A 20788-nucleotide genomic window follows, 5' to 3' on the forward strand; every position below is an offset into this window, starting at 1 on the left:
GATGATTAACATGGTAACAATATCTGCCATTTGCCTTTTTGTCTAAGTACTTTGAAAATGTCTCCTTTCTAAATCTCAGTGAAAGTCACATTTAAATCTTAAAGAGTCAGAATGATTTACCTAAGCCCACAGAACTAATAGTGACATAAGTGAGATTCAAGCCACCTCTGTCTGGCCCCAAAGCCCAATGTCTTGGTCCACTCTGGCTGCCATAACAAATACCATAAATTGGGCAGCTTATAAGCAAAAGAGACTGATGAGGTTTGTCTCTCCCACTTGTAGTCCCCAGCAAGTCCAAGCTGAAGGCACTGGTAGATTTAGTGTTAGATAAAGGCTTGCAGCTGCTTTGTGCTCCATACATGGTACCTTCTTGCTGTGTTCTCACAGGTCAAAGGAACTGGCTGGCTCTTTGGAGCTTCTCTTATAAGGGTACTAATCCCAATCATCAGGGCTCTGCCCTCATGACCTGAGGGCCCCTCAAAGTCCCCACCTCCTAATAAGACAACTTGAGTGCAGCGAATCGAAATATTGATTATGCTCAAAGCAGGCTGTAAAAGTGAAAGCTGTGAAGAGTTAAACCCAAAATTGGCTTGATTTGAGAAATGAGTCTGGCCAAAGCCCATGTGCTGAGGTCAGAGTAACTCGCACCCAAATTCCATTCCCACAACTAAACACCTTCTGACTAGAAGGACAACGTTCTAATTACAGCCATGTATTTTGTCTATTCTGTCCCTAATTTGAGAATGCTTTGTCTTGTCTTTTATGAGCCTTGTTTACATTAATTTCCATAGAAACTGCACAACTGCACATCCTCGAACATAGGAACATAGTTCTGCCCTTGCACATAGCTCACCTTTACCCCAATTGATTACCAATAAAAATCAGTGGCTTGGACTGGCCAGGGCCTTTGTCGGTTGCACTGACATTGCTTATCCTGGTATCCCTCTTTCTGTGTCTCTTAGTTCTGTCTTTTAGTTATTTTTTTTCCTTGGGCCTGCATTGTACACTGATCGGAAGACTGGAACCTACTGCAGAGATTTCTGGTAATGTTTCAGGGATCCCCAGTATTTGAATGCTAGCATTTCAAATTAGGAATTTTGGGGAGCTACAGACACGTAGACAGTAGCATCTGGAACTGATCGTCCCTTGGCAGGATTCTTAGAAAATGTAAACTTGGATCGGGAGCTCTTAAATTGAAAGAGACTAAAAATTGGCCTGTATATAAATTGAACATGCACTAGATCCCCAAAAGACCTGAAGATTTGGGGGTTACTTTGGTGAATACCCTCCTCTGGATTCACCATCCTTCATATGCCACTCTGTCACAGTGCTGTGCATAACAGGAGCTGTTATGTTTTGAGACTGCTTCATCTGCTCAGTCATGGGATCCTAACAACAAGTCAGCAATGTTCACTTTGATAACACAATGTAATGGGTTCTTATTAATGTCTGTTGGCTGAAAAGAAGAGTGTGGCTATAAAAGTCTTACATGCTCATCATTGGAGACAATTAGAAAATATATACGAGCGACAAGAAAACCTAATATCATCAATTATTTACCAACCGGATGTTATGATTGTCAATATTTTGCTCTATTGTTTTCATCTCTATTAAATGTTCTTGTGTTGAATGAAGAGACACAAAGAAAAAAAATGAGTTCCAACTGCCAGGCTCCCTAACTATGGTGCAATGGAGTGCCCTAGAGGAGTATGACATACCCGCACTAGAGCACCCTGTCTCACCTTGATATTCTTTGAAAATTATAAATGCATACATACATACATATATACATACACACTCTAGAATTTACCAACAGCGAATATTGCTAGGCACCAATTTTTTTTTTTTTGGTTGGTACTGGGGATCAAACTCGGGTCCTTGTGCTTGCGCAGCAAGCGGCGAAACCACTGAGCTAAATCCCCGGCTAGGCACCAATTTTTTTAGTAGTAATATGTGATGTGTTTTCATATGATCTGCTACTTTAAAAGTCTGTACAGTTAGGGGAGAGAAAAAAGGTAAATAGTTGCTTTAGCCCAGCTAGCTTTCCTATCTTATTTAAATATTTTGCAGTGTCTGAAAAAGCAAATGTTGAAGATAAAGACTTTTAAGTCCATTAATTGGTCACTTTCCACAAATCTGTGGTTTAAGTTCCTGCAGCCAATGCTTTTGGGCAGTGCCCTCCAAAGTGGGCCTAGGTAGACAGGAAGGGGAACAAGGGAATGGTTCCTCAGGAATCCCTCTGACCTCTGCTTCTTCTTTTTAAGGATACAATAGTGGCCCTGGAGGAGCCTCCCTGGCCTTCCTCCCTACTTAGAGATGTGGATGAGGGCCTGGTGTGCTCTGGTTAGGGCTTCTGGGAAGTCAGATAGCCAGTGCAAAGTGGGGTGCTGGTAAGCAAACATTCCCATTGTCTTCCTCTCTACTTGGCTAAACTTAATGCGCTGCTTTTCCCAGTTAGAAAACAAATGAGTACATAATAATGTGAAAATATGAGCCATCACTATTATTTTATATTATAGCAAAAGGCTGTAATTTAGCTTATTAAATGAAAAGAAAACAAAGAGTGAAGGAAGACAGCAAGATCCCTCCCACCATCTGCCTCTGAGGTGAGGAGAGGATTTCTGCAGTGGGCCTGGGGAGTGTTCTGAACACATGGACTCTCCAGCCACAGAGGTCATGGTCACGGTCATCGGGTGACACTGGGATGTCTGTAGGGAAAGTCCGAGAGAAGGAGGGTCCTACACATGTGTGTTCTCTCCCTGCTCGGAGATAACAGTTAATTATCTCTTAGGGAAAAGGAAAAAAAGCAAGCAAGGAAGGAAGGAAAGAGAAAAAGAAAGAAAAGGAAAGAAGGAAGAGAGAAACAGACATGGCAAAACAAAACAGCAATAGTTGCTCTCTTTAAAATTGCATTTTCTGTCATAGAAGAACAAAAGACCAAAACTTGTTCAAGATTAAAGGAAACTAAAAAAAAACAAAAAACAAAAACCAAAAACCAAATGCAGTGTGAGATCCTGAATTGGATGGTGGGCCAAGGAAAAAAAGGTTTTCTCTTGCAATAGAGGACATTAGTGGGATAACTGTGAGTAATAAAATGTGAGTAAGGTCTGTAGATTAGAGTTGAGGTATATTAGTGTAAATTTCTTGATTTTGATTGTAGTACTGTGGCTATGAGAGAAAGCTCTTGTTGTGGAAAACATGCAGTATTTAGGAATAAAGAGAAATTATGTCTGCTATTCACCTTGACATAGTGCTGAAAAAATATGTATGGGAGAAGGGAAGTCAAGGTAATAAAATGTTAACATTTGGGGAATCTGTGTGAAGAAATAATGCAGTTCTTCACACTATCTTTGTAAGTCCAAAGTTATTTTAGAGCAAAAAGTAAAAACAATTTAAAAAAGAAATATGTTAAAGTACTGTTGTACCCTTTTGTTATTAATATTTAAATTTAGTAACAAGACCTTTTATTTATTTTTTGTTATTTTTTTTTTTTGTAACAAGACCTTTTAAAGGTTAATTTTTTGAAAGGCTTAAATGTTAGGAAAATAGGTTTCTATTGTGCTGGTTGTTCTTAAATAACATCCACCCTTAGACTCATTATTTGTCCTTCAGAGTCTTGTGAAATGTTTGCTCTCCTTCAGAAATCCAAATAAGTTATGTACCAGCAAAACAGTGTCAAGTTACTCCCTGGTGCTCTTCAGCCATCACTTCAGATTATGATTTAAAGAATTTCGTAAAGAAATGCTTCCATGTCTATCCCTTTCTCCCCTACCACTGACCGAAATGACCCTCTGTGAGGACATGGTCACTTGAGGGAAACACATGGGTCAGAGCATGAGATTTGACTTAATCTAAGCCAGGTGGCCTTAATCTAAGCCCTAAGAACTAACAGGTATCATTCTATGTCCTTGAGTAATAATCTGCATGGTCATTAGTTTCTCCTTATGTAAAATGGGCTAAAATGATACTTGTTTCTTCATCACTGTGTAGAGCTATCATCAGTTCCATGCAAAAGGATCCACGAAATTGCTTGGAAAGAAGATGCTCCAGTGACCGGTTATTATTGTTTATGGAATTCTGTATAAATCTAAGGGGGGGTGGAAGGTGTGTCTCCAAGGGACCTTTGCTAATACTGTCTGAGCCACTTGGCACATTATCTGTGACACGCACCTGCAGCATAAGCCATCTTGATTGCTTTCCAGTGCCTTCAGGTGACATTTTTTTTCTAAAAAGAGCTACCATGCAGAACCTATCACATTCTGAACTCTTCGTCTCATTTATCCTTACAAAAAGTCCTGGTTTTATAAGAACCAAGAGAGACTATGCAAAGGGGCAAATTTCCAATGATGAATGTCATTCTATTGTATACCTAAAATGTACCAATGATTAGAATGAATAGTCGGTAATGCAAAATAGGAAGAAAAGGTCCAAAGGGGTAGGGGTAGTGGGAGGGGCAGGGGAAAGGAAAGAAGGGAAAGGAAAAGTGCTGAGAAATGGAAAAAATGGAAATAAAGTCTTTGTAAATAGGGAAGGGTGGAGGGCGTGAAGGGAGGGCTAGGAATGGGGATAAAATAAGAACCAAGATGCATCATGTAAAGGTACAATTCCCAATGAGAAATGTAATTGTGTTGTACACCTACAATGTACCAATAAAAGAATTTAATAAAAAACAAGCAAACAAACAAAAAGTCCTGATTTTAGATGAGGAAACTAAAGCTCAGAAAGACTATATGACTTGATGTAGGTCACAAAGTTACTAGGTGGCAAATTCTAGACTCCATGATTTTGTACCCTGAACTATGAATTTGTAGCCTGAGCTCCTTCCAGCATGTCAAGCTAGATCTCTGGTGGCCTGTGAACAGAAGCTAGAAGTTACCAAGGAAATGAACAGGGAGTAGTAGTACCAAACAGGCTTAAACTGGATCTATGGAGAACTGAATTTAAATGAGCAAGCTGCTCATACTCCACCACGTAGACATCAAGCCCAGCCAAATGAAACTTAGTCTGACACTTGGAACTTAATGTAAAGGGCATTCCTCTTGAGGGTATGCTCATCCCTCTGAGGAAGAAAGAATTCACTGCTGTCTTACCCATGTTTCAAACATGTCTTCTGGCCGCAGGCGACGGAGAGTGGGTCTGAAAAAAAGGAAGAGCTTCCTTGAGTAAGGCTCACCAGTGGCAGAGACTGAGCCTCAGCCCTGGGAAAGGTCAACAAGCTGTTGGTTCACTTGGAAGAGCATTAAGAGCCCCCAAACCCACTTCTGCACTAAGGGAGTAGAGCTACTCCACTCTACTCTGCTGCATCGAGAGAGATCTAAGCCCCAATCACCAAACCTGTCCCTAGACTCATTTGATCCTGGACAGATCAAATCCATTACAAACAATGGGTCAGAGGTTCAGGGCTGGTTCATTCCTAGGGCAAAGAGCATTTCTCTCTTCACAAACAGGCACCATTCCCGAGAGCCCAGAGCAGGTCCTGAAGGAGCAAACTGGAGGAAGATAGCAGGAAATCTGTTGTTCCAGACCAGAGCAGCCATTGTTTTATTAGGTGGGTTATCCATCAAAAGTCCCTTAGGAATCTAAGGGTGGGGGCAAGTCAGACCCATATTTTGCTCCTAGTTTCATGTATTTCTGAATATTGGCAAACAGCGTGAGACTCTTTGGTTTCTTTTGTTTATGGTACTTGGCATGGAACCTAGGGCCTTGCACAAGCTAGGTAAGTGTTTTGCCACTCAGCTCCATCTCCAACAGGTGAGACATATTAGTAACTGTTTCCTCATGTACTGCCTCCCTATAGGGACCAGCACTGTCTGTGAGTAGGGACCATGTTGTGCTAGGTTCATTGACCACACTTGCACATAGGGATGGTGGGGAAGGCAGTGAGCTCTCTACTGCGGTACATGTTTCCACATTTGTTCCCTAAGAACATATCAGCAGATTACAGCTGGTGGGCCAAATCCAGCCAATGTTTTGTTGTTATAAATAAACTTTGGTTGGGACACAGCCACACCCATTTGTTTACACAAAGGCTATGGCCACTTCTGTGCTATAAGGGCAGAGTTGAGCAAATGCAGAAGAAGGCATCTGGCCCTTAGAAACTGAAATATTTACTCTTTGGTCCTTCAAAGGAAAAAGCTTTGCTAAAGCTACTGAATCATATCAAATATTTCTCTCCTAGAAGTTATATGTATAGATGTTCCTCTTTGGCTAAGTTATTTAACTATTCTGAGTCATATTCCTTGATCTATAAAATTTGAATAATATTGCCCCCATAAGATTGGAGATGAAATAAAGTAGCTCCCATTAAGCACCCAGCATGGTGCTTGACATACAGGAGGGAGCTTTCCACTAAATTGCTATCATTACTAGTGTAGAATTTTACTTAAATCTCAGTCTGGCTTTAAGGAGATTTGCTGACTGAGCAGAGGTAGTCTAACCCTATTTGCAAGAGTAGACTCATGTTCATAAGTAGCAATATACCTGCCATTTATCAATGACCAATATTCTGCCTGGGGTACTTTAGGTTGTTGCTTTTGGTGGATCTGAATTATCAGACCAAGAGACTATTCCCCATTCGCCAGGCCCCAGACTCCCTTCCCCACATGCCATCTCAGGCACCTTTGGTGTTCTTTCACAAACTCCACGAGCTCCTGTTCTGTGTAAGGTTTGTTGGGGATGGCAATGGGCTCATTCATAAATGGCTCATAGAAGTCAACCTCGTTCATCTTCAAGGACAATTTCTTTGCAACCTAAAACAGAAATGAGACAATAGCTATTTGAGTGCTAGTCTAGAGTAGTAATGCATTGTACATCCACCAGAGGTGTGTGTGCTCTCTAGCAATGGCGCAAAGTATATGGATAGTTTCACTGTTAAAGTAACAAGAATTCATCACCTGGGTTGGGCCAATCTCTTTCTGTGATCAAAGAAATAAGAGAGGGAGGGAGAGAGAGAGAGAGAGAGGGAGGGAGAGGGAGAGAGGGAGGGAGGGGGAGAGAGAGAGAGAGAGAGGCAGAGAAAAATAGAAGACTTATCTGACAAATGATGGACAAGTAGGGGCAGGGAACAGCTGAAATGAAAAGTGAGGGGTATCATTCTACCCTCATCATCACTCTACTGTATTTTCCGGGGCTGGAGGAGGAAGTGAATGCCAGTGGAACATGTTGTGTGGATTTAATTGAACTATTTTGATGGAACAAGCTATTGGTGGTAACCCTTAAAGCATACAAGTACACAGAATTGGAAGTCAATGCATTAATCTACACTTGATCAACTCATAAATCCTAATTGCTGTTTAGGATAAAGTGTAGGCCCTGAGATTCAAGCTGTCAGTTCCAGGCTTGCTTGGTGGTTTGTCAGGTTCTGGGAATTGCCCAACTTGTTAACAACCACAGGGTGACCAACTACCCTGCTTTGCTCATGGCAGAGGTGTTTCCTGGGATCTGGAACTTGCAGTGTTAAAATCTGGTTAGTCCCCAGTGAGCCAGGATGGGTGGCTCACAGCACAATAGATACAAATCCCTGGGAAACCAGCGTACAGCCTGGAAGGCTTTTTCTCTCTTGATTAAAGTGGCCACATGTCAGTCTGTTGTCAAGGCAGAATGGTTGCTGTGTTCCCCTGCAAAGCCACTGAACTCAGGACCTCCTTTTGTGACATGATTTGAGAGGCCTGGAATGTGCAGAGCTCAATAGAAAACCAGATGCCATTCTTCTCTTGCTCAGAGCTGTGGTCCAAGGAAACACAGGGATGAACTGTGGTTCCCTTGAAATGGCAGAGGCATTGCCTAGGAGCTGAGGCTCTGTTGTGGTAAGTACAGTGCAGCAATCCGGTGACCCAGGGGCTGTGACTAATTGAGGAGGGGGAGGACCTGGGTGTTACATAAGATCTTACACAACGAAGTCCATTCTGAGGAAACACTTATGTCCAGATGGCTTTTGTCATCAATTGCTATTAATTCCAGGTCACTATATTCCAAAAGACATTTCTTACAGTCCTTAGGAGAAAGAAAATCCAGCATCCTGCTCAGAGAGAAAGAAAATAGGTCCTGTGAAGAGCTGCAGTCAGTTAAAGGAGACTTTACTGTCATGCTGATTTTGTTTTAAGAGAGGGAAGTGTGGGGTTTTTCTTACTGCTTCTCCCCTTTTCTCAGAAAGATGCTTTGGGGAGTATGGGGTGGTGAGGCAGGAAGATGGGGGGGCCGGCGGGGGGAGCAAACACACAGGCATCTAGGTTTGCACATAAGTCTTCCCCAAACTGAGTCTAAGGAGAGTAGGCTTGAAAATGACAATGGCCTCTGGTCTTTTTGAGTTCATTTACTCTTCTAGGAACCAGTAACATGTGCTGCTACAAAATGGGAAGTGATTAAATGAACAAAAATAGCAATGATAGCTAATACATGGAGTCCTTACTATTTCGAAGTGTTTCGCGTAGATTTTTGAATTCTCATTTGGGCTGTATGAAGTAAGAACTGTTATTATATTTATCTTACAAATGTGAAGCCCGAGGCTCCCATTGGGGCAAGCAGTTCCTCTAGATCATATATCTGGAGGGGCATGGCCAGTAGTCAGGGAAGCATTCCAAACCTCCAGTTTGTCTGTATCCCATGTCCTTTTGATTTGAAAATTACCTTCTCCTTATGCACGTCCCTGTGACCTGAGGTGCATGGTTTAGGGCGATGTTTCCTTGTTCTTCTTGTCATTTGCTCTCATCAATTAATCTGCTATAATTAAAACCTCCTGAAGGTGAGAGAGAGCTGATCAGAACTACTATCAAGGCAAGTAGCACTGGCATGCCTGTGCATGTATGTGCATGCACACACGTGTGTGTGTGTGTGTGTGTGTGCGCGCGCATATGTGTATGGTGGTGGTGGTGGTGTTCTCTGGTCCCTGAATGCCAGTGTCTGGGTCTGGGTGTTAAGTCTATAAATGGAAAATTGGATTGTCACATCCTCAAATTTAAGTCTTGGGAAACTTGTCCAGAGTTCACTTTCTTCCCACTGCCCTCCTGGAATGCCCTCACCTGTGCCTCAGAGGATGCCTTTCTTGCATTCTTGTAACTGTATGTTGGATGATAAAGACTGCAGGAGATTTGACTGTCTGGAGCACTTATTCATTTCATCGATAAGTACCTACTGGTCCTCCTGTATGTAAGGCACTGTTCTAGGAACAGTTGTGATTCATGGACATTGAGATTAAATAAGAATGCATTATACTATTAAAAGCGGATAGGCTCATAAAAATGAGTTTGTCCATGCTTTCTTGTTCTTTAACTAGTTAGAATAGATTTGGGCAAAGATAAGAAAGCTACAAGTACAATGGTTCTTTTCTTAATATTTGCATATGCATGAATTTGATACAGGTGGTTTTTCTACAAGTTGGCAAGCCAGTTCAGATGTTACCAGTGAAAAGCAACTCAAAATGAACTGGGCCTTCTAGACTTTACTCTTCATCTTTTCTTAGCTTATCACAGCTCCCTTTGGGCCACAGTGTGATGAAAGAGAGACAATAATCTTTCATTTCATTGATCCCAGACAGAGAAAGGAGCAGGCCAGTGAGAAGTGATGTGAGATCATTAGCACTGGCATTTTTCAGGCTGCCAGGTGTGGCAGAGTGGGTGCCATCCTCTGCCCCAACCCTCTCTTGTCCCGGCTGTTTCTCAGAGGGATTGAGTCTTCCTGTGGCCCGATTTAGGATCAGGATCAGTAGATTAGGTCCCAAATCTGTCCATCCTATGACATTTCCTGGGAGATTTTTGAAAATGGAGTTTTTTAGACTTTATCAGAACCCTGAAAAAAATTTCTAGGACTGAACCCACAGATCAATGCTCTTAAAAGCTCTTTGAGGATACCAATATTGACAGCGGTTGGCAATTACTGACTTCTAAATCTACATCAGCAGCTTTGACCCCTCACCCTTTTTACAGTTCTCCAGTTCACAATGTATTTATTGGTTTGCTTACTTCTTTACTTTCTCTCGTTCCATCTTCTCCCCCATACTAACTCTAAATTTTACAAGCTGAGGCCCTGTTTTGTTCAGGGTTGTGCCCTGACACCTAGAAGAGTGCCTGGCACATTAGAGGCCCTCAGCAAATACTTGTTGAGTGAATGAGTGAACAAATGGATGGATGGAAGACATCTCTAGTTGATGTTTTCTTAATGTGCAAAAATGTAGGACTCATAACTTTCTCTGATATTAATAGTTTCTTCTTTCTAGGTTCCTTAATGTTTTCAGTAGCTTCCCAGGCTTTTCTGACTTGAAACTGAGATGTTTCAGTCTTAACCTTATTTTGGGACCTTCTTTTTCTCCTTCGTCTCATCAGTGACCAAGTCCTCTTGTCACATCAGTTTCTACTATTTGGGTCTTTATCTTTGTCACTGTGTGGCTGCTTCCTTGGCCCTTCTTCCTCCTGTTTGCAAACCTCTACCAACCACCTCCCAGTCCCTTTGAGGCTCCCTAAGGTGTGTTGTACAGGCAGGTCCTTTCAGGCACCTCATGCATGACGTTCCTTTCTCTTTCCTTCTTCTGCTCTAGCACCCTCTGCTGGATGTTACTGAGGCTGCAACCATGCCTTCTGGACCTCACCGTCTCCCATTGAGCACGCCTCTCCCACCGTGGTGGATGCAAGTCCCAGTTGGCATCTGAGTGCCCCTAGAGCAGCAGCCTTTGTGATCCATATGAAGTCTTAGACAATGTGTCTCTTTTTTAAATGTCATGAAATCCCACAAGGCTATATGAACAGTGGCACTTAGGACTCAGTGTCTTTCAGAGTTTTTAGCAAAGCAGCTTTCAAAGATTGTAATTGTAGCCTGACCTCACCTTCTTCACAGGCCACAGACATGAAACCATCTTGTTGGACTGAAAGACACTTCTGAGAACAAATGCTACCCTGCACTCAGAATCAAACCACCCAGCTGAAAATGAAGGCTTTGTTGCTTGGCCAAACTCATTTGCCTGCCTTTCTTCCTTTCAGGCCAGCAAGCCTTCAGCCACACCTGGCCCATCAGAACCAAATGCCAGTGATGAATCCAGTGTAGGCGTCTATGTTCCTCTTCCTCTAATATCCTCTTCCAACCGCCCATCGTCTTGGGCCTGGATGAGTCTTTTCTTATTAACAACAGTTTTAATAGCTAGCTGATATTTTCTGAATGTTTACTATGTGCCAAACACCAAATAAGAATTTAATCTATGTTGCTTCTTTCTCTGAGGCGTGGTAGCACCCAGCATTGACTTTGAAATTAGACCAACCTGAGACTACACCCAGCTTTACTATTGCTGTGCAATCATGACCAAATCACTTGATCTCTCAATGCCTCAGTTTTACCTGAGGAATGAGAACCTAATTCATCTCTCATGAACTTGTTGAAGGGATGGAATGAGAAAACCTACATAGGCTCTCAGGACAGAGTCTGGCACATAAATACTTAATAAATGATAGTTATTAGTGTTTTGGTATTCTTGCTCAAATCTCTCCCAACTCTAAAATCCGACCAGAGTAAACTTGCTTAAAGTTTATATTCCATTACTTAGATTACAGACCTTTTATTCTGGATTATAAGCCTGAGGACAGGCATCATAGTCACAGAAATGGATATATATATATAGTATAATATATGAATCAAATGTGATTTTTGGGGGGTACTGGGGATCAAACTCAGGATCTTGTGCTTATGAGACAGGCACAGGTGCCACTGAGCTAAATCCCCAGCCCCTCAAATGTGATTTTGCATTGGGCCCTTCCCTGCTCTGACATCTATTGGCCTCTTATTTTTGCAGAATATCTGAACCCACCCCAGCATAAAAGCCATGAGCACTGCTCACCAACTGCCTTGCTCCTCAAGAGGCCACTTTCTGATGACGTTTTACTTGTATTTGATTAAAGAGTTGGTTTGTCTTAGATTTATGTGTTCTGTCAAATATAATAATTTCATTTTTCAGTTGGGGTGTGTGTGTTATCTGTATTGTGATGTGTGTTTGTGTTGTATGTGGCTGCACGTGTTATTTGTGGGGTGTGTTTGTGTACCTGACCCTCAAGGGCAGCCACAGGGTCTTCTATCTAAGGTCAGAGTACAGAGGCAGGGTTTGGGGCATACACTGTCCAAAACTGGGGCCTTAGGACTACCATTAATTCACTGGAGACCTTGTATATTATTTAACCTTTGTAAGTTTGTTTTCTCATATGAGAAGTGGGAGTTTTTACCCTTCAAAGCTGTTTGCAGGATTGGGGACAATATAAACACAATAAAGTCATCCCTCGGTTCGCAGAGGTGATTGGTTCCAGAATGCCCCAAGGATGCTCAAGTCCCATATTAAAAATGATGTAATATTTACATATAAGCTATCTAGCTCCTACATAAGCTTTAACTCATTTCTGTGTTACTCACAATACCCAATATGATATAAATGTTATAGAAGTAGTTATTAACCTCCTTGAGGAATAATGATAAGAAAAAAGTTTGAACGTCTTCTGCACAGACATAATTGTTTTTGGTTATTTTCTTCCCTTGGGTTATTCAGTCAGTGGATGTGGAAGTCCACAGATATGTAGAGTTGACGTTATATCAAAGTGTTCCCAGCACACAGAAAACACTTAATAAATAGTGGCCATGTTAGTAATCACAGGAACTAGAGTGGAATACTCTGCTGCATAGACTCCAAATAAATTACCCATTGGTTCAAGATCTCTTGGTCTCTGCTGCTCTTTGGTTTATAAAATCACTTGTCACACTCAGATAAGAAGATCTACTGGATTATAGGAAAATACATAAAACAACTTTTCCTGGAAGTAACTTTCCAAAGCACCAGGGCTTCAGAGAGTCAGTGTTCCTCTCCATTCAATTTCCCATACCACTCCAGAGGCAGGGGAAGGGGGCAACCCCGGAAAGGAAGAGGAAAAAAAGGGAACATGTACCACCATTCTCTGGGCACACATGCTTCCTGTTCCTGGGGCATGGGAAAATAAAAGTGAGCTATCACTTTTCTTTGGCTATTGTTAGAGATCTGCTTATATCCTTTTAATCATTTTCATTCATCTAGCATTGTAACACTTCTGGAGAAAGAGACAAAGGAGGCTGGTCCATGTTCTTAAAAGAAAAGAACAAGAGGTAGAAAGTTCAAACTTTAATCATTTGTGCCTACAAAAGTACTTATATTGAGGTTTCATAGGTACTTACACCTTTGTCAAAGGTAGCAAAAAACTTGATGTAAGGCTGGAAGTGTTCAGCTGCCTCTTCAAAAGCTTTATAATCTAGAAGAAAACAACAATGAAAGAAACATTTTTTTTAAGAGGCACCCCCAGACTTCTCTTTTTAAATGATATACAGAGAGTAGGAAGCCAATTAATCCTGATTGAATAATTATTTGGCAGGTATTATTTAGATAGCTAACTGTTTAGTACTATTTAAACCCATGGCTTCCCCCAAGGAGTTCGAATTTATTGGCATTCAATTGTTTAAGAGATCTTCACCACACTTACGCAGTTGGAAAGCAGAAAGCAAGGGAAGTGGAAAAAATACAAGGAAGAAAAAAAAGACACGTGAAACCCTACATCAAAACAGACAGTCCTTGTACTCACATTTACTGCTGCTTACAAATGAAACATTTAGAGAAAGTGTAGTTTGCTGTGTAAACGAGCCTAAATGAGAAAACTCATCATTGCAAAGGAACCTCAACCAAAAAAAGACATCACAGAAGTATTTTAACCTTCCTGTCATGAGTACCCCTGTTGGTGAATCCTAGTTTTCTTTCTTGTTCTTTTTTCCTTCCTGATGTTCTGGAATCATTTAAATTTGATCAAGCCTGTGCTTGACCCTCTTGTCCCAAACTTTAGTCCAAACTGTCAAGGTAGGCATGCAACTGTCTGAGTGTGGGAATGCTGCACTTTGTTACATCGAGGCAAGTACTGTACTCGGTAAAATAGTCATATTCAAACTTTAGAAGTGTGGGTGACGGTAATGGTGATGGCTGTGGTGATTCTGAATAAATTCTATGATTCTAAGAGTCCTCAAGCCTGTGATTTATTCTAAGATTAACTTTTTTTTTTCCTTTTGAAGGAACCATCAGAAGTATAAGCTTTTGCTAGAATTCTAGGATCATGAAGAACCTTTTAGGATGCCATAAAAACTTACTTTAGAATAATGCTGCCTCAAAGTGAGTCATAAAAAGATACTGATTTTAAAATGCTTTCAGGCCAGAGAGGGCTGTGGGCTCTTAAAAGAGTCACAATGCAGTGTGACAGTTGCTCTAAAAGCAGTGACAGCAGCAAGAACTTGAGAGAGGGGCTGAACATTTATAAGAACACTGGTACCTACTGGTATGTACTCCTCCAAACTTATTCCATAAAAGTAATACAAAGTCAGAAAAAAATATCAGGTAGCCTGATAGTCGGGGTAGAGGACTGGACAGATGGGAAAAAGACAGGTGAGATCATTTGAAGAATGAGGAGAGTGCAGGTGAGGAAGTGGAATGGCTGGAGCTATATCCAGGCACAGCGGGCCCCATCAGAGTCATGGTGCTCCTGATGAATCTTTTGTCACCTCCATGATCCCCTGCCCAGATGGAAGAACAGCCTAGACCTGGGTCAGAGCCTCCTTCTTCTCCCAGAGGTCCAGTTTGCATCACTTTTAAGATGAAGGATGGAGCAAGGTGACTCTCATGTTGTTAGTTCGAAATGTGTTTGAGCCTTTAGCCTCACCCTAACAGCGGTTGTCTTCCAGGATACCCGGTCCTGTCATCTGCCCTAGAGTGCCCAAGATTAGCTGTTCCTTGCCTCCCTTCCTCATCCCTCAGGGTTTTCCAGGCTGGATTTAGTACATCAGACTTTAGTAACTGGATGTGGTTAATAGCACCAGTTAAAACCCTGAGAAGAAATGCTTGAAGTAATTTCATTTGTCTTACAAAGAAGAAGCAAACCAAGTTATTGGGGGTGAAATCGTCAAAGAAGCTGATGAATACATCCTGATAGATTGTGGAAAAACTACCTGGTTTGTGTGCTAGCGGAGTGGCTGCAAGGGGAAGAAGGTGTAAAGACGTTACATTAAGTTCTTTCTGAAAATCCTGAGATCCATTGGTATTTATTAAAATATTTATTAAAAGCTCTGCCATATAAAGTTTTGCATATGAATCTGAATTCCACATAAAATGTTGTTATAAAAAGGTGACTCTAACATCTAAGCCTACATAATCACTTTTCCTTTCAGTGAAGAAGCAGGGTCAGAAGCCCTTTCCTTAGTCAAAGACAGTTTTATGAGGAGTTTATCAACTAAGAAGTGGATTGAAAGATAAACTGTGAATTATACTCCTTTTGAAGGATAATTATTGGCCTCCAAAAATCCTGGGCCTTACCGAGCACTTGAATCCACTTCATTGACAGCTGAAAGAACCATGTGAAGTATATAATATACCAACAAGATTTATTAATTGAAAAGGGAGAAAGTTCAAATTTAAAATGGTAGTTCAAGTGGCTCTCTAGTAATTTTATTATTTCAGAATTTCAGAATGATTATTAAGACCAGTAAAGTAATATATGTTTATATTTCTAATGAAAAGCTTCATTTTATTTTAAATATAATAAGATACAAAAATACTTAATTGGATTTTCAATCCAATCCAATTATCACAAGAAATCTGAGCATTGTATTCATCAAGGCAAAATCATAATGGTAAACTAAGGTATATCCATGCACTTAAAGGATAATTTAGAGATTGAGCTATATCTGAATTATATCCAGTGGCAAGAAAAGAACATTCATCAGCCAAGCATAAAGCAGGGAGGGGCTGGAGATGCAGCTCAGTGGCAGAGTGCTTCCCTAGCAGGCATGAGGCCCTGGGTTCAATCCACCCAAGAATATTGTCTCTTCATTTGCCACCACCCATATAACATGTGGTTGATGGTGACTAACAAGATTTTAAAGAGCTTGTCACTTAAAACCTTGCTCAGGAATTGCAAAACTCCTAATATCAAAAGGCTGTGCTCTTGGAAGCAAGGTCAAGATTCACATTCAAAATCTCCAAATGTTTTATTTGGAGAATTTTTACAATTTAATATATGACATATTTCCTATTTTTGTATTTTGCTATTATTATTATATAATATAAACTAAAAAAATTTCTCTAAGCCCAATTCCCGTCCAGTTCAGGCTCACTTTATGCCTATAAACATGTGATAACATTTCATGTGTGCCATGATAGTTGCATGTGTGAACTCTAAAGTCAGAGTCTTGGAATTTAAGTGGTGAGTCCACCGTTTGCTAGCTGTGTGATAGTTGGTGAATTAGTCAAACTTCGTGCTGTATCCTTTCATCATCATTACATTATAGAAAACATCAGTAATTACTTGTTGTGAGCATGAAATTCTCCATACGAAGAGGATAAAGTGGGAGTGGGGCAAAAGTTCCCTGGCATAGTCAGCATCCGTCGGTACAGACAGAATTGGGGCAAAACTCTGGCTGGCACCTGCCCCTAAGACACTCATTTGAGCACTGGGAATGGAGGTTTCAATGAAGCCAATGAGAAGACGACTGCACTGGGGCATGAAAGAGCACAAACAGGTGCGCTGTTGATGCAGTAACTAAGGATGTTAGTGGAGTAAAGAAACAGTTTGACCAATAATTTCAAAATATTTGTGGATTTTTAGAAATAGTCACATGCAGCCCATATTTGCACCTCCTAGTTGTATCAATGCTATCAGACTTTCTGACAGTGATGCCCACCACTTTGGCCACTTTCCCTCTCTTCAAGGCTGACACACCAGAACAAGGCTTAACTCACTTGACCTACACTACCAATGCAGGTTTTTTTCAATGTACTCCAGTAATTGCCTTTCCTGCCCCTCTTCCTCCTCTTCCTGATGTCCACTCACCCTGTCTCATCCCTGTACCAGCTGTGATGATGCTATGGTAGGTCTGTACCCACCTCAAACTGGGCCACAAAGCTGACAGAGGAAATATGCCCAAGGGTGCGGTTGGTAATGGCAGGCAGTCTGGTGGTCATCGATGGGCTCAGCCAGCAATTTTCCACATTCGTGCTTTTTTTTGTTTTGGTTTTGGTACCAGGGATCGAACTTGGGTCCTTGCACTTGCAAGGCAGGCGGCAGAACCACTGAGCTAAATCCTCAGCCCAATTTTCCACATTCTTAGCAGCTACTAAGCCTATCCCTATCCAAATTTTCCTCTGTTTGATGTTTTCCAATTGAGAGAGAAGTTCTCCAGCTGGTGACTGCAGGCACTGGCAATGCATTTAGGCAGCCTACTGTGGGTTCCATTTAGAGGAGACCCCATCATGGAAGTGGGCAGGTGGGAAAGTGGAAGAAAGGCTCTTCTCTTGCCTACAGCACACACACACACACACACACACACACACACACACACACACATTTTAAGGGCAGAGCACCTGGTCCAAATTTAACATTTTTTAGCCCCGTGACCTGTTTTTCACAAGTTTTGCATATGTCCCATTGCACCGGGTACAGGAAGAATTCCAACCTCTATTCATCCCAGCAAATGAGATGCTGAAAATCCATCCTCTGTTGGAAACATCTAACAGTGCAAATCCATCCTCTGTTGGAAACATCTAACAGTGCTCCTTGGGAACTGAGCCTTATACTGCCAGGCAGAGTTGACAGACAACTTACATTCTGAGTCTTCACTCTTGAAAAAGCCAAGGAGTTTGATGTGGTCCTCAATGCGTTCAAAGGCTTGGACTTCCAGCTTGGTGTTGATGATCTCCACGGGGTCTTCAATTAGCTGAAATGCCACACACACTTGTTCTCAAATATATTCCAATAAGATATCTTTTTCCTCCCCAGTGGAGAAATGGAGCACTCAGGAGGGAAACTGTAGTGGATTTCCTGGTTCAGACGTTGGCAGTCCATCCCATTCAGCCCTGGGGAGCCCAGTGGCTGTCCTTTTGGACGAACTGATCTTAACTCAAGGGGTGGGATGATTGGCCTGAAGCAAATCCTTTCCTCCTGCTAGCTTTCTTCTTTATTTTTAATTGTAAATTGATAAATGATAATTGTATACATTAATGGGTTATAAAATGATGTTATGAGTTATGAATACAGTGTGGAATAATTAAGTCAAACTACTTAAAATAACCATTCCCTCAAACACTTACAAATTTTGTGATGAGAATATTTGAAATTTACCCTTAGCAATTTTTAAGCATACAATATGTTAATTACGGTATTCTCTACATTAGTCAATGCATCTCAAAGGAAAAAAAATCCCTGTATTCCTTCTGTCTGATTGCAACTTTGCCCCATCGGATGATTATCTCCCCATCCCCTACCCTACCCCAGTTTCTGGTACTCACCATTCTACTCTCTGCTCCTTTTTGAGTTCAGTTATTTTAGGCTCCACATATAAGTAAAAACATGTATTTATCTTTCTGTGCCTGGCTTATTATACTTCACCATAATGTTCTCTGATTCCATCCGTATTGTCACAAATTATAAAATTTATTTTTTAAAAGCTGGATAGTATTTTATTGAGCACATGTATTACGTTTTCTCTATAAGTTGACAGACACATGGGTTGATTTCATAACCTCCCTTGCTACTTACTGATTCAGGAATGGGCAGTTGCCCAACTCTGTCCCAAAGGGGTTAAATTTGCTAAAGGCAAATGTTCTTTACTCTTAAAAGAACAGTGGTTTGAAGATTTGTGGTTCTTTTTTTTTTCCCTCTCTAATTGGATATAAATGAGGAAATGTGATGCATCACCCGCTTCTGACCATCTTAAAACTAACTTGGGAAGAGTCAGCTTGAGGTCAAAGGCCACACACTGAAAACCGAATTATCTGTGATTCACAGTGCAAGAGGCCTGATTTGATCAAGTCAAAATCTTATCTCTAGTTTACTGCTTATGTGAGTCAATCATATTGTTCATCTTTTGAAGTAGGTAGAGCCTCATTTTCCAAAGTCTCCTAGCTGATGAAGTTAAGGCAGTGCCATGTTGGCCCAGAGTTAGAATGTCGCTTCTCTAAGTATTTTAGGTCTTGCAGCAGCAGGACAGTGAGACAGCCAACCAGAGACTATGGACACTTTTTTTTTGATAGAAGGTGCTCTTCAGCTCACTTTTGACCTTCTCTCTGGCCTTCGAGGTTGTAGAGAGAAAGCAACAGGCCACTGGGTACCAGCTGGTAGATACAGGATGATCAGTATGGATGTTCAACAGCAAGTTCTTTGTGCAGAATACTTGTTCCAAAGCATTTAACCTCACAGATACAATTGAAAGTGTGATTTATCTATGAATAAGATGGTTTTAGTGTTTCCTCTGTTTGTCTGAACATGTGATCTGAGTGTTGTATCTTCATGGCTGAAAGTGACTGACTTGTGGGGGTACTTGTTAGCCCTGCCTGTCCTTTATGCTGCTCTGAGGGTACCTCGGAGTGATTGATTCCTCCTCTCTCTTTGTGTAATTGGTTACCCCCTTTGTCTCTCCACTGCCCAGCTCCTCCTTAGCAGCCCTGGAGCAAGCCAAGGGAATTTTTGGGTATAACTGGTAAAAGAATTAGCACTTAACTACTACATGGTTCAGATTTGTGACACACAGGTCACTAATGAACCGATGTTTTGGGGTGACTGAGGGGTCAGCTTCTCAGAAAAGGTAGATGGCACTGTAATATGGACACTGTTTCGTCTTTTTGAAGGCTGAGAAACCTGTATTAGACCACTTCAGAATCTCCAGCTTCTCTGTTCTTACTTTGGGGCTTTACCTCCCCCTATATTTGAGTCCAGATATCTCCATGCAGGGCTACTGTGTAAAATGCTTACATCCAAGAGAAACTCCACCAAGACATCAGCTGCAAACTCGCCATCAAACTCAATTGTGCGATCACCCTTAAGAATATAGAGGCTTCCTTCCTCATCAAAACCTGGAAGAAACAAAAAGGGCCCAGGACAAATCACTCTGAGTGACCTTGGGGTCAAGATCAGTGGTACTAGAATTAACCTAAGGACCAGTTCTGTCAGAACACTTCTGAGGGGCTCTGCAGGTAGGCATTTAAATTGAAATAAGAACTAACCGTTTCACCTGGATTTCAATTTTAATTTTTAAATAATTATTTTCCACCCTACCATTGCTTCAGTTTTCCAAAAATACTGCTGAACCCATGTTATTCTCCTTCTCAAAAAGTTGTAATACCCACTGCCCATCTGATTCCTTAGACTGGCATTCAAGTCCCTCTACCATCTACTGCCAACCAACCCTGTTAGTGCCATTCCTCCTTGGCCTGACCCATAGTCCTTTGAGAACTGATCCCTGGTCCCGTGTGTAACCCCCTTTGCTTCTTGTTCACACGCTGATATAAAAGGGTGTGTAAAGTAGATACACAAGTGTGTAGGCTCATGTGCTCCTTGTTCTGCAAAACTGGAGTGACCTCCATCCCAGCTCATCTTAGTTAACTCCTTCAGGACTCAGTTTATGTCTCATTTTTCCTAAGGTCAGTCCAGTCATGATGAGTGCATGCATTATCAATGTGTAGGTGCCTGTCTAACAGTGCATCCTGGTGGGGTAAGATCCTTGTCTTGCTGGTATCTCAGTGCCTTGCACAGAGCCTACACACATTGATCAGTGCCCCATAAATGTATGTGGCTCTACCGAATAGCATGTATTCCTGCTCTAGCAGAATCACACACTTCCTCTTTACCCTATTAGCTGACAGATACTGCAAGGGCCGGCTTCATCTTCTCTTCTACTACCCTTCAGAACTGTTGGTGTGATGTTGTATGTTTTAACAACTGCTTGCTGGAAAACTGCATTTTCCCTCAGTAATGGCAAACAGATGAAGCTG

At 41.5% G+C, this 20788-nt stretch overlaps 1 protein-coding gene across 2 annotated transcripts in view; it reads right to left on the reverse strand.

Moving 5' to 3' along the window:
* The window catches only part of Casq2 (calsequestrin 2), a 63836-nt gene that overhangs the window by 18545 nt on the left and 24503 nt on the right, over window positions 1-20788 (reverse strand). The window contains exons 3-7 of one of the 2 annotated variants that reach the window (XM_004853793.3): window positions 19770-19870; window positions 17625-17736; window positions 13168-13241; window positions 6619-6749; window positions 5091-5136 (exon numbers count right to left, since the gene is read on the reverse strand). In XM_004853793.3, the coding sequence (XP_004853850.2) occupies window positions 5091-5136; window positions 6619-6749; window positions 13168-13241; window positions 17625-17736; window positions 19770-19870 (464 nt within the window). The remainder of the gene's footprint in view (window positions 1-5090; window positions 5137-6618; window positions 6750-13167; window positions 13242-17624; window positions 17737-19769; window positions 19871-20788) is intronic. The other variant, XM_021265740.2, reaches the window with a different exon arrangement.

This window comes from Heterocephalus glaber, unplaced genomic scaffold (assembly GCF_053883595.1).
Source record: "Heterocephalus glaber isolate CG9 unplaced genomic scaffold, H.glaber_assembly_v1.0 deba00001442, whole genome shotgun sequence".
NCBI classification, from domain to species: domain Eukaryota; kingdom Metazoa; phylum Chordata; class Mammalia; order Rodentia; family Bathyergidae; genus Heterocephalus; species Heterocephalus glaber.